Source organism: Eulemur rufifrons, chromosome 6, assembly GCF_041146395.1.
Source record: "Eulemur rufifrons isolate Redbay chromosome 6, OSU_ERuf_1, whole genome shotgun sequence".
NCBI classification, from domain to species: domain Eukaryota; kingdom Metazoa; phylum Chordata; class Mammalia; order Primates; family Lemuridae; genus Eulemur; species Eulemur rufifrons.
Window position 1 is genome coordinate 91554947 of NC_090988.1, and position 13986 is coordinate 91568932.

Sequence of the window (13986 nt, forward strand, 5' to 3'; positions counted from 1 at the left end):
TATTTATGTTCATGGATGCTGTAAGGATTAAATATGCAATGCACTGTGTGTGTGTGTGTGTGTGTGTGTATACACGCACATAATATTTTGTCTATGTACCCTAGCTTTTTAACCTTTGTTTTACCACGTTCATTTTTTATGTCACCAGAAATGATACAAAATTATTTTATTTTGCTGCATATTTTTCATCACATATATACTATAATTTTGACCATTTCCCTATTGTTTGACACTTTATTTCTATGTTTTAATATCATAAGTTATGATGCAAAGCAACAGCAGACATTTTAAAAATAATTTCTTATGGACATCTTTGATCAGTCTTTCAAACAGATTCAAAGCAGTAAATTCATTTACAAAATAGATGTTTTTAAGGCTGATGAGTCATAGTTATAGTAACATGGTGACAAGTACCAACTCCTGAACCATCGCTGATATTGAAGAGTATAATTAACAAAATCACTTTGCATATTTAAGGGAGAAAATGTTAATATAAAGTATGATACTACTTTCTCCCTCTAAAATATAACAACAAAGTATGAAAACATGTTGGTTAACAAGCTTAAGTAAGCATATCTTCCATTACTTCAGTGGAAAACTCAGAGAAACATACTATATATTTAAAAAATTATTTCCTAGTATCCAGATATTTGAAATTTGCCTGGAATGAAGAATTTGAATTTCAAAGAGCACTAAGGCTAATTAAATAATACTTTTATCTCTTTTTTAATGATTCAATGATGAGTTCTCAATTGTGAAAAAATAATTACAAAAATCGTATCAGTTCATATAAATGTTAATGTTTTTTTTGATCTCAGAACTGTGAGTTTCATACATCAGTATTATACAACTATATAATGCCTGAACTTTTCCTAAATTTCACCAAAAGTCTTATTCCTTGTTGATATAATTAACAGTCCCACTTCATCTGATGTCTTTTCATAGGAGACAGACAAAACTAAACTTGGATCATAAAGTGGAAAATGACTTTTAAGTTCTTTTTTTCTCCAAACCCAAACAACGCGGGGACATGGGCAAGGAAAACTGCACCACTGTGACAGAGTTCATTCTCCGTGGACTATCAGATGCCCCTGAGCTGCAAGCTTTCCTACTACTGATGTTCCTTCTCATCTATGGAGTCACAGTTTTGGCCAATCTGGGTATGACAGCCCTGATTCATGTGAGCTCTCGGCTTCACACCCCTATGTATTTTTTCCTCAGCCACTTATCCTTTATAGATTTCTGCTACTCCACAATCATTGTGCCAAAGATGTTGGCTAATATCCTCAGCAAAGACAAATCCATCTCCTTCCTGGGATGCATGATGCAGTTCTACTTGTTTTGTACATTCGGAGTCACTGAGGTCTTTCTGCTAGCTGTGATGGCCTATGACCGCTTTGTGGCCATCTGTAACCCACTGTTGTATATGATCACCATGTCTCAGAAGCTCTGTGTGGAGCTGGTATCTTGCTGCTACTTCTGTGGAACACTGTGTTCTCTAATCCACTTGTGCTTAGCTCTTGAGATCCCATCTTATAGATCAAATGTGATTAACCACTTCTTCTGTGATCTACCCCCTCTCTTAAGTCTTGCTTGCTCTGACATCACTGTGAATGAGGTGTTTCTGTTCATTGTGGCCAGTTTCAATGAGGTAATTACCATCATGGTCATCCTCACCTCCTACTTGTTTATTCTCATCACCATCCTGAGGATGCGCTCTGCAGAGGGAAGGTGCAAAGCTTTTTCCACCTGTGCCTCCCACCTCACGGCCATTGTGGTCTTCCATGGAACGATCCTTTCCATTTACTGCCGGCCCAGTTCGGGTTCCAGTGGGGATGCTCACAAAGTGGCCACCGTGTTCTACACTGTAGTGATTCCCATGCTGAACCCCCTGATCTACAGCCTGAGGAACAAAGATGTAAAGGAAGCTCTCAGGAAAGTTGTGGGCTCCAAAATGTATTCCTAGAGATGATTTTATAGCAGGATTCAGGATCCCAAAGTGGAGATAGGTGAGGGGTCAATAGGAGGGTTGCAGTGTTGGAATGGAGAGAAGAGTAAGGAACTAGGTAGTCATGCACCAGTCTTTTTGATCTGCTTATATTGTGCTTTTAAGTTTAAAAGAGTATTTTTGACATGTTTCAAAGTTTGTAGCAATCTGTAATGCTATAAATAGGTATGGGTAATAGTATTACTAAGGCACACACATTTCATTTGCTGTAAAACATGCATAAGTCCATTATGGAAACTACGATTCAAAATATAATTTCTGTCATATTATAATGAAGATAACACCATTGTCAACCAGACTATATGCAGAGTAAGAATTCCACATATGTATATATCTTTATTATTTTCTTTTTTTATGTTCATTGTGTATTTTATTATTCCATTATTAATTTGTTATAATTGTTGCAGTATCCATTGTTTTTGGAACTTTGAATACTATGTTATCGGACTAATGAAAAAGTACTGTTATTTCACAGGAATCTTAAAAAAATTGAATTAAAGAAGCTGAAAGCTTGTACAAAGAGTTTAGAATAATTGCTAGAATATAATTAGTTCTTGTTCTCCCACTGTTTGTGTAAATACATATATTGTTATATATTCATGTAATCATTTAGAAACCATTATTATAAATAGCAGCATTTCTGAATTAAGCCTCTTATCTCACTTTATCTTTTCTTTTTATCTTCATGCTAACTTTAAAATGCATTGTGGATGATATGCTTACTGACACTAATAAATGGACTTCTAACCTTTGTTTATGTTCTTTTCATGTGTCTTTGGTTTCACTGAAATGCTTTTTATTTCACCCTTTCTCTATAAATCTAAAGTATATCTCTTCATTTGTTCCTGATTTATACACACCATTGACACTTTCTTTGTAATTCCGTTATGATTTATGTCAATTTCCTCATTGCTTTATACAGTTTAAATGAAGCTTCTCTCTGTGTATCTATAATTGTAGAAAAGCATTAGACTTGAGTTCTTGAAAATTAGGATTTTTAATTTGTCAAGTAATATAACTTCTTCAAGTTTTGATTTTCTTCATTTTAACATCAGATAATACTGTTAACCTCAGAGCATTTAATGAGACTATTTTTTCTCTTCTGTGTACTCACTGACATTAAGAATGTACTCAGAGGGTATTTAAATGAAATATTTGATGTCTGGGCTTATTTAACTTCTGCTTCACTATCAATGGCTCAGTAAATTATCATTATCTCCGTAAAAGAGATTCATTGTCCACTCCCCTATCTGGTATTTGGAAGATTTATGGTGTAGCTTCAGACCCTACATCCTTTGGGAAGGAGCTGTTGAGTATAAAGCAGACAAAGTTTAAAAGACCTATTCATACATTTCATAATGGCCATGTGAATACTGGCTAACAGAGGCAATGGTTGGGTACAGCGTACAATGTGTTGCAATTCATTGTGGACTCTGAATGTAAATGTGTTAGATTATAATATGTACCAAGTTGGATTGTTTTCCCCACTGTTTATATTTCATAGTGATCGATAATAGTTGGAGTCCCAAGATAGTGTAGTTTCCTTGATATCTTGTTGATATTCCACAGAGAGCAATGATTGTATTGGGAAGCTTATGAAACATGGGCTCCAGAGATTCACACACACAAATATAAAGACTGTAACATTTTCCATCATTGCATCTTCAGAAACAGGGGAAGCAACATCTGTCCAGTAGTTTGGTTGGTTGGACTGCACTTTATATTTTGAGGAATGGAAATGAAAAATATTTTATGGGAGATGGAAGGTTTATGGTTTTTTGTCATTGTGTGATTTATTATAGTCCTATGTATGCGAAAGAGGAATCACAAAGGAGAGCAGTAGTATTAGACAATTTTTAAAAAAATCTGTTTTATTCTTCCCTTAATTGGACATTATTTTAAGAAATGCTATATTTTGAGCACTTCTTAATGAAAATAATATTCTCTTTGTGTATTAAGAGACAACTTGATGGGAAATGGGAATAACCTACAGAAGCAAATATCTTGTAACAGATATTAGTGTTATAGGGAAACAGTGTGAACCTATTGGGATGAATGCTTGTTTTCTCTCTCCCTTCCTCTTCCCCTCTCTTCCCCTAACTCCATCAATGCAAGCTGGCAGAGGCTACACAGAGATCATCTGGACTGTCACCCTGATGGTGAGGGTGGCAGTGAGAGTCCTACAGGACTCTCATGGAAGGATGTGGGCATGTGAATCACCCTGAAGCAGAAAAAAAAAGCGATCACTTTTGCTTTTTGAAAAGCCCTTTCAAATTTCTGTCTATGGCAGGTTTCTCAGCTATGGTGCTACAGACATTTTGGTCCAGATAATGTTTTGTTGTGGGTGTTGGGGGCAGGGGGTCGTGGGGTGGGGACCCTCATGAGTATAGCTGACCATTTAGCAGCATCCCTACTAGGTGTCAGTATTAACCGCTCTCTGTTGTGACAACAAAAAATGTCTCCAGACATTGACAAATATCCTGTAGGAATCAGAGTCACCCCTGGAAAAGACACAGTGCTCTATGAGCGATTGACATCCTGATTTGTCATGTTAGGTTTGAAAACAGGGAAGGGCTTTCAAATTATAATCTGCTTTGACCTCAGGGAAAGACAAATAACTCACTTTTCCTCATCATTTGAAGAGAGAAAACCATATCATCAGAACAATTATATGTTTGCAGCAGGGATTTTGTAATAGGCATATCCTGCACATCTTTGAAATCAGTTGAAGAAGGGAAAAAAATACCAGGCTGTGTTGGTCTCTAGTCCAATTCTTTTTCCTCCAGCAATACTGACTGGTGCCTCTACAGTCTCATAGGTATCTACCAAGGCTTGGGAAATGAGAGAATAAATGAGGGGGCACTTGTGGGTTAACAATCTTAAATAACAATATCTCTCATTACTTCAATGGGAAATTCAGAGAATGGTATTATATATTTTAAATATTATTTTCTGGGATCCAAATGTGGAGTCTGTGATGAAAAAGGGATTTGGATTTCACAGAGCAGTAAGGCTAATTAAATAATAGTCTCACCTCTTTTCCAATGATTCAGTGACAGGCTCTCAATTATGAAAAACTTATTATAAGAATCTTATCAGTTCATATAAAGGTTAATCTTTTAATTTGATCTCAGAACTGTGAGTTTTATGCATCCATATTATACAATTATAGAATGTCTGATTTTTTCCTAAACTTCACCAAAAGTCCTACTCTTGTTAATAAAATTAACTGTACAACTCCTTCTGATATCTTTTTATAGGAGAGACCCTATTTTGGATCATATAACAGAGAATGACTTTGAAGGTTTTTTTCTCCAATCCTAACTAATTTGGGCACATGGGCAAGGAAAACTGCACCCCCGTGACAGAGTTCATTCTCCTTGGACTATCAGATGCCCCTGAGCTGCGAGCTTTCCTACTACTGATGCTCCTTCTCATCTATGGAGTCACAGTTTTGGCCAATCTGGGTATGACAGCCCTGATTCATGTGAGCTCTCGGCTTCATACCCCTATGTATTTTTTCCTCAGCCACTTATCCTTTATAGATTTCTGCTACTCCACAATCATTGTGCCAAAGATGTTGGCTAATATCCTCAACAGAGACAAATCCATCTCCTTCCTGGGATGCATGATGCAGTTCTACTTGTTTTGCACATGCGTGGTCACTGAGGTCTTCCTGCTGGCCGCGATGGCCTATGACCGCTTTGTGGCCATCTGTAACCCACTGCTGTACATGGTTACTATGTCTCGGAAGCTCTGTGTGGAGCTGGTATCTTGCTGCTACTTCTGTGGAACACTGTGTTCTCTAATCCACTTGTGCTTAGCTCTTGAGATCCCATCTTATAGATCAAATGTGATTAACCACTTCTTCTGTGATCTACCCCCTCTGTTAAGACTTGCTTGTTCTGATGTCACTGTGAATGAGGTGCTGCTGTTCATTGTGGCCAGTTTCAATGAGGTCATTACCATCGTGGTCATCCTCACTTCCTACTTGTTTATTCTCATCACCATCCTGAGGATGCACTCTGCAGAGGGAAGGTGCAAAGCTTTTTCCACCTGTGCCTCCCACCTCACGGCCATTGTGGTCTTCCATGGAACGATCCTTTCCATTTACTGCAGGTCCAGTTCGGGTACCAGCGGGGATGCTGACAAAGTGGCCACTGTGTTCTACACTGTAGTGATTCCTATGCTGAACCCCCTGATCTACAGCCTGAGGAACAGGGATGTAAAGGAAGCTCTCAGGAAAGTCATGGGCTCCAAAATGTATTCCTAGGGAAGATTTTATTATCAGGGTTCAGGATTCCAAAGTGGAGACAGGTGAGGGGTCAATAGGAGGGCTGCAATGTTAGATTGGAGAGCAGATTAAGAAACTTTGTAGTTGTCAGCGAGTCTTTTTGATTCCTTTATCTTTGTACTTTTTAAATTTAAAAGAGATATTAAACATACTTCAAAGTTTGAAATACGAGTGAATTCAATTTCAAGAATAACACTTATTTTGAAATACTTGTTTCTCAAGCATAAATACCATTTTATTTTTAATGTATGCCTTCACATTAATGATGATCCATATATTTTAAATTAAGCCTTTACATTAATATGATCCTATTAATAATTATATAGAAGATGACACCGTTTCCACGTCTTAGGAATGCTGCTTCTGAAATACTACTTACCACATACTTTTCTACTCCATGTCCATTATTGTTTCATAGTTCACTTATTATAAGACTTACCATCATTAAACATTCCCACAATAAACAAACTTTGATAATTAAACTATGATGTGATAAGTTCTGTACTATGAATTGTAAGGTATATCCAATCACAGAGAAGTTATAATATTAATAGATGCAAGTATATCTTAGAATAGATGAAATATGGTATGGACTAAAATGCCAATGCTCTTTGCTAGAATTCTGTCAGGAAAGAGAATGCTGGGGTCCATATTATCATACATTTTCAATTTAATTTCCATAGCATAGTCAAGACTTTCCAGTTCATGACTATTTGATCCTTATAACAAAGATCTAAGGTCATAGCACAGAGCCTCCACGATTCACACTTTAGCTGGAGGGAAAGCCATGTAAATGCATAAACAGATAACTATAGCACACTGTGGCCGGAGCCACAATGGAACAAATGCTGATTCACTGAAATTGTTACCATCAAAGAAAAATAGCCTTGGTCTGGCGGAGTCAGAAAATGTTTCACGGAAGGTTTCACAACTAGCGGTGTTTTGATGTATGAATAAGCTAAATGGTAAGTTAACTATAGACAAGTTGATGTGACATCACACAAATGTGCACATGTGTAACATAGAGACTAAAATTTGTACAGAAAAGTGAGGGAGAATAAGTCTTAGCAGAGAAGCCTTTGGATGACATTTTTAGGAACATGGAAATACACATATAAGTGATTGGGGGTCGCTCAAATTTATAAACAGGAGAATGATTTGGTCATTATAGCTTTTTAGATTGAATTTTCATAGCAGAGTCAAGACTTTCCAGTTCATGACTATTTGATCCTTACACTAAAGGCCTAAAAATAAACTAAAATGAGTTTACACTTATTTGATGTACTTATTTTTTTGAATAAGTGATATATTCACGTGGTCTACTTTCTCTTCTTTTATCTCAGCCTTGTGATAATACCTAGTACTGGCATCCAGAAACATTTCATGCATATTCAAACAAATATATAAATATAAGTTGATTTATTTGTAAAGAATTATGTTAATGTCAGTGCAGCAGACATATATGAAGATGAATTTACAAACATAAAGACCAATTTTGAGTCTATTGAATAGTACAAGTGTTAGATAATAATATGACCTAAAGAATTATCAGTGGTGATGAAGAAGATAATCAAGAATTTCACGGAAATGTGGCATTTGAAGGGATTTCAGAGTCTGAATGGCTTGATGATAGTTGTCTGATCAATCAGAAGCAAAGAAAAATTACACAATAATTTGTTTACAGGATATTAGGATGTTGGCAACAACTTTAAGCACTCTAATATACTGGTTGTAGCCAGATGTAGCTGCTTCTGGGGACACTGAGAAACTAATTCCAAACATTTGTAGTCCTTTAGTCTAATACGTATGAAGAGATGGTCTGCACCCAACATCCCTGGCAGGAATATAACTAAGTAGCCCAGAGACCTGAAGGCAGAATCTCCCTGCTTCCCTAAGGTGATTAGTGTAACAAGAGGGGAGTTAGGCTTTGCAAAGACCAGGGGCATGACAGATATTTAAGAAATAGTTGTTGAGAAAATAAAAAAGATAATTCCTGCTATAATTTGTTATTATACCCACACAAAAAAAGGAGATTATAGGAATGACCAGGGAGCACAGAGAGAGGACATTTAAACTTTTAAGTTAACTTTTATACAAAATGTTTCTAAAGCTGCTAGTGTGTCCCTTCAGGTTTTCCATGAAACCAGAATTACATCAGAAAAGAATATTTAATTTTAATTGCTTGTTTTGATTCCCCTGGGGAATAAGGCAACCAATTTTTTCTATATCATGGTGCCACTGGGAGTGACAGTACAAATAAAAGTCTTAGCATCTCCTCCAGATAAGCTCTCCAGCAGCAGGAGGGGGCTGCCTTTTCCACCAGCAGGTTTGTTTCCAGGTCTGAGAAAACAGATATTCTTTTTTATGTAAGGAATCTAGAAGATGCCTTAGGTTTTGTGGTTTCTGCATGGGAAACATTTGGGGGACATTTCAAGTCACTGCAGACAGTATATATCTGGACATTCGGGAAACAGGAAGTGTACTCTTTCCTCACTTGGTATAGAGCTTTGTTTACAGGGCCTGGCTTGGCTGATTTTCTTGACAGTATAGACCTGTACAACTGTTTCCTGGGAATTGGAGAATAGAAGGGCCCTAAGAGTTTTCAGCAATATATATCTCCTTGCTTCTGTAAATTTTTAGAAGAACTGTATAAGGAAGATAAGTATTTAAATAAAAATAAATTAAAAAGAATAAAATGAACCTTCTGGAGAAACACCATAATGATGACTCAATCTGAAAAAGATTGTAGATCAAGGGGAAAACATGCTGGCTCATAAGGGCAAAAAGAAAAAGAAAATGAGAAGATATTATAAAGAAGAAGACTTTAGATACCACATTGCCTGGATTTAAAGATAATACAAATTGTTTAATACATATAACAGTGAACCATGATATTTAAATTGCACATTAGTCTTAAGTTAAATTAGAACAGAAGAAACATTGCAATCTTTTAGAATGAAGGGAATAAAGCAGTAGTTCTCAACTACAAAAAATTATGCATTCCCTAATCCCCCTCCTAACGGGGACATTTGACAATGTCTAGAGACATTTTTTATTTTCACATCTGGGGTTGGGGACAGTGAAGCTCTCATCTAGTGGATAGAAGCCAGAGAGGCTGCTGTACGTGCTACACTTCACAGGGTAGCTTCCCACAATAAAGTGTAATCCAGCATGAAAATAGCACTACTGCTGAATTTTAGAAACCCTGAAATAGGGCAATAAGGATGAGCTTTATGATAGGATTGACTGGAAAAGATGGCCTTCTCCTTGGTCCTTAAATCCTTGGACATCTGAACACATAGCACCATGGAGAATTCTCAGTGTTGCATGGGACCTGAGACCTTTAGTGCTGAATATTTAGAACATATTTCTTGAGTTGAAGAATCAGAGATGACCTTACCAAAAATGACAGTTTGCATAAGAGGTCTTCATCATAAGGAGATATGGTGCAGGGGATTCTTTGTCTGAATGACTTGCAGTACTAAAACAAGGGAAGTTCCAGGTGAACCAGGATGTGTTGCTGTAAGATTCTGAGTTGTTCTGGATACAGGGTTGCCAGATTTAGCAAACAAAAATAGATGGTGCCAAATTAGATTTCAAGTGCAGATAAACAAATAATATTTTTTTCAAATTTAACTAAGGCCCTGCATTTTTTCTAACAACCCTACCTGGGCACAAATTTGAAAAATCCCACCATTCTCTTTGTATTAAAAATTCCTTTCTGATGAATGTCTTAGGAGTGTGATAACATCTTAAGATTCACATTCCTATTCTTGATAGGTAATAGAGGAACATAATGAATTGTTCTCGCTGACTTAAAGGGAGAGGAGAGAAGGGCCTAGAAAAAGAAAATATCTTTGTAAAGCTTTATGGGTTTTTAATAATACTTATTTCTGAATGGGGACATTTCTGTAACTTCCGTGCACTCTTTCATCTTGACACAGATATTCAGAACATCTCTGAGGTCCTCAATACTTCCACTGAACTGATTTCCATACTTTATAATCTAAAGATTGTCTTAAAGGTGATCAAAAGAATTACAAAGTGAAGTATAAAAATGTGATTGTTACAAAATAAAATGTTATGATTTCTACGTATAATGAAAGACTGACACAGATGGCTGGATATATGACTAAGAGAGTCAAGGACACTGGGTTCACTGATCATCCAATATGTATATGTCATTGGGCAAGCTATGCCTTCTATTCACTCATCTGTAGAATAAAGCTGTTTAATAGTGGTTGAAAAAACATAAAATATTGTTGACTTTTGTTTGACCTACTTAGTAAAAAAGAGGAATAATGATTACAATGCTAAACTAATAATTAACCATGAATATAAATGATAATTATAGGACCATTCTTTCACTAGATCATAATATATGCACATATTATTACATGAACAATATTTATAATTATAGAGACTATTTCATATGCTTCCACTTTTCCTCAGTAAATGTAGTACTAAAATAAAAAAGTTATTTCATTTTGTTAGACTTTTCTTTGCAGACTTCCTAAAATTCACTGATATTTTAGTGTTCCACATGAGGGTTTAATTGTATGTTAGCATCCAAATTGCTTGAGTTAATAATTATTGCACTTGTTTGTTTTTAAAGTTATATTAAGAGCTAATTTTACAATTTTTGATAAAGCAACATTTATTAGTTAATCTAGTTCTGAAACTCTGGTTCCTCCTGTTATGATACTTAACATTTAGCAGGACAGTAACAGAGAATTATTTGTCTCACCTTATATTCTACAGAGGGGATAGTTAAGCATGCTTTATGTATCAATCACTTTCCATATTTTATTTCCAACATTGCTTTTCAGATCGCACCAAAGGGAAACATGTTTCTGACAGCGAGAAATATAACTTCTGAGGCCACATTCGCCCTCTTGGGCTTCTCAGATTACCCAGACCTATGGGTTCCCCTCTTCTTTGTGTTTCTGGCAGTCTACACCTTCAGCGTGGTGGGGAATCTTGGGATGATTGTGATCATCAAAATTAACCCAAAATTGCACACTCCCATGTATTTTTTCCTCAGCCACCTCTCCTTTGTGGATTTCTGCTATTCTTCCATCATTGCTCCCAAGATGCTGGTGAACCTGGTTGTAGAAGACAGAACCATTTCATTCTCAGGGTGTATGGTGCAATTCTTTTTCTTTTGCACCTTTGTGGTGACCGAATTAATTCTATTTGCCGTGATGGCCTACGATCGCTTTGTGGCCATCTGCAATCCCCTGCTCTACACGGTTGCCATGTCCCAGAAACTCTGTGCCTCGCTGGTGGTTGGATCATATGCGTGGGGTGTAATATGTTCCTTGACACTCACATGCTCTGCTTTGAAGTTATCTTTCCAGGGTCTCAACACAATCAATCACTTCTTCTGTGAGTTATCCTCCCTGATATCGCTCTCTTGCTCTGATTCTTATCTCAGCCAGTTGCTTCTTTTCATTGTTGCCACTTTTAATGAGATAATCACACTATTCATTATTCTCATGTCTTATGTGTTCATCATTGTCACCACCCTGAAGATGCATTCAGCCAGCGGGCACCGCAAAGTCTTCTCCACCTGTGCCTCCCACCTGACTGCCATCACCATCTTCCATGGCACCATCCTCTTCCTCTACTGTGTGCCCAACTCCAAAAACTCCAGGCACACAGTCAAAGTGGCATCTGTGTTTTACACAGTGGTGATTCCCATGCTGAATCCGCTGATCTACAGTTTGAGAAATAAAGATGTCAAGGAAACAGTCAGAAAGATAATGAACACAAAATTTTTTTCATATTGAATGTATGTGCTAGTATACATTTAATTTGGTTATTTCACAACTTCTTATGTTTTTTTAATGGACGGTGCATCAAGAGTTCATTTAAAAAAAACCTTAAATTTTCAAAAATGAAATTTTATAATGGAATGACTGAATTTTAGGTTAGAGAGACAATTGGCTCAGCTTGTATAAGCAAGACAGGATTGATTGACCTTGACTTTAGTCTTTGTCTACAAAGTGATATAAAATGATTTATTTCATAAGGTGCTATGTGGTGCAGATGAAAATGTAGATAATATATCTGACATATTGTAGATGTGCAATATAGGCTAGTTCTCTCATCCTTTCTTTCCTGGTAACTGATAGGTTATAGGTGCTAACAACCAATTTTGTATTGTAAATTTAATGAAATAAATGGTATTTAGGAAAAAAATAGACCCACCATTTAGGACCCCAAATCCAGTGATGATGGTAAATATCATAATAGGATTTGTGGGGTGAATACTTCAAATCTATTTGGGGATATAAAGGGTATTACTTTACAATTATGTGCTATTTTAATTTGGCCTTGAAGGATGGACAGATTTTTAAGACAAACAAAGGGTAAGACAGAAGTCTTATTCAGGAGTAAAGAGCATGAACAATGTTTAGGAGGCAATTCTGTTAAGTTTAAGTCAATGCTTGAATAAATATTTTAAGGTACAATTTTATATTATATCTTGGAAGGTAGATTGCTAGGGGCTCAAAGGAATGCACACTGAATATGATGTTGCTACTATTCTAAATTATTTCAGAAAAGAGTTCTAGTGTGGCGGATGAAAGGATTTATAAAAGGTTTAGAAATATGAGATTGCTTCTTGAAATATGGAGAACAAAAATAGGATATGTTCGCTTTCAATGTTTATGATTCTTTTCCATAACCTACCAATCAGAATAAATATTCATAGGACACATTGAACAAGGGTACACGACAATTGTATTCATCAGGACTCTTTAGACAGTCTTCAAAAAACAATTGGGTAAAGTTGTTACAAGTATTGAGAGCTAATTGTCCTGCTTACACTTGAATGTTGCTTTAAATTAACTGTCATTTTTAATTATAATTTAAACAAAGAAATAAAGATCAAAGAGCAACACCTTTGTAAAACTGGTCCTGGCAGAAGAATTTACCTTTGTGCAAAGGTGTATCTATGTTGCCCTGGCAGGAAATAAAACATAACTACACCCTTCTTAAAAAAAAAAAAAAAAAAAAAAAAGATCAATATTATTGTGTATATCAGGGAGGTTTGATATTCCTTTAATAAATATAATATGTATTATAGAAAGTCTTCACTCATACACACAGGCATCTAATTTGGAAATTTTATAACATAATATTTACCTTTTCTCTCATCTCATCTATCATATATTTTCCTTGAATTATTTTCCTTGAATTACTTACAAACAGTCTTCCTGTGTTCTATATTCTTTGAATCTTTGGATAAAATTCCAAATTAAGTCCAAAAGCTATTGAAAGAAGTTCTGTCTGTTTTCAGAAGGTAAAATGAAAACTGGTCAACATTTTATACTAGATGAGTGAAATAATTTGCATAAGTTATGTGATTATAAAGTTATCATGATGAATTAAAATTATTTTTTAAAGTTAATATATGGATATGTAATATTATCCAACATTATTAATATATTCACAAATAAACTGTTGCCACTACATATTGTCATCTAACTGATCTTTAACTTACTCAAAACAACGGTAAAAACATAGTAGAAAAGTTATATTAATCTTGATTCGAATTAATGATGAATAATCAATTTTCAAAGTATAAATTTTTACCTGTCTTTCCTTACTTAGGAAAGGATGATTACATTTTTGGGAAGCTTAAGAAAAACAATCTCCTAAATTTCTATTCTGAGGA

At 35.7% G+C, this 13986-nt stretch overlaps 3 protein-coding genes across 3 annotated transcripts; all 3 read left to right on the top strand.

Annotated features, from left to right (window-relative positions):
• Positions 1 to 1030: 1030 nt before the first annotated feature.
• Positions 1031 to 1966, top strand: LOC138384455 (olfactory receptor 5L1-like). The gene has a single exon (XM_069469959.1). It carries the CDS (start codon positions 1031 to 1033, stop codon positions 1964 to 1966), a length of 936 nt encoding a protein of 311 aa, XP_069326060.1.
• A 3379-nt stretch (positions 1967 to 5345) lies between these two features.
• LOC138384456 (olfactory receptor 5L1-like) lies at positions 5346 to 6281 on the top strand. Its single transcript, XM_069469960.1, has one exon. The coding sequence runs from the start codon at positions 5346 to 5348 to the stop codon at positions 6279 to 6281; it is 936 nt and encodes a 311-aa protein (XP_069326061.1).
• Positions 6282 to 11149: 4868 nt separating this feature from the next.
• On the top strand, positions 11150 to 12094 carry LOC138384457 (olfactory receptor 5D16). The gene has a single exon (XM_069469962.1). The coding sequence runs from the start codon at positions 11150 to 11152 to the stop codon at positions 12092 to 12094; it is 945 nt and encodes a 314-aa protein (XP_069326063.1).
• Positions 12095 to 13986: the final 1892 nt, after the last annotated feature.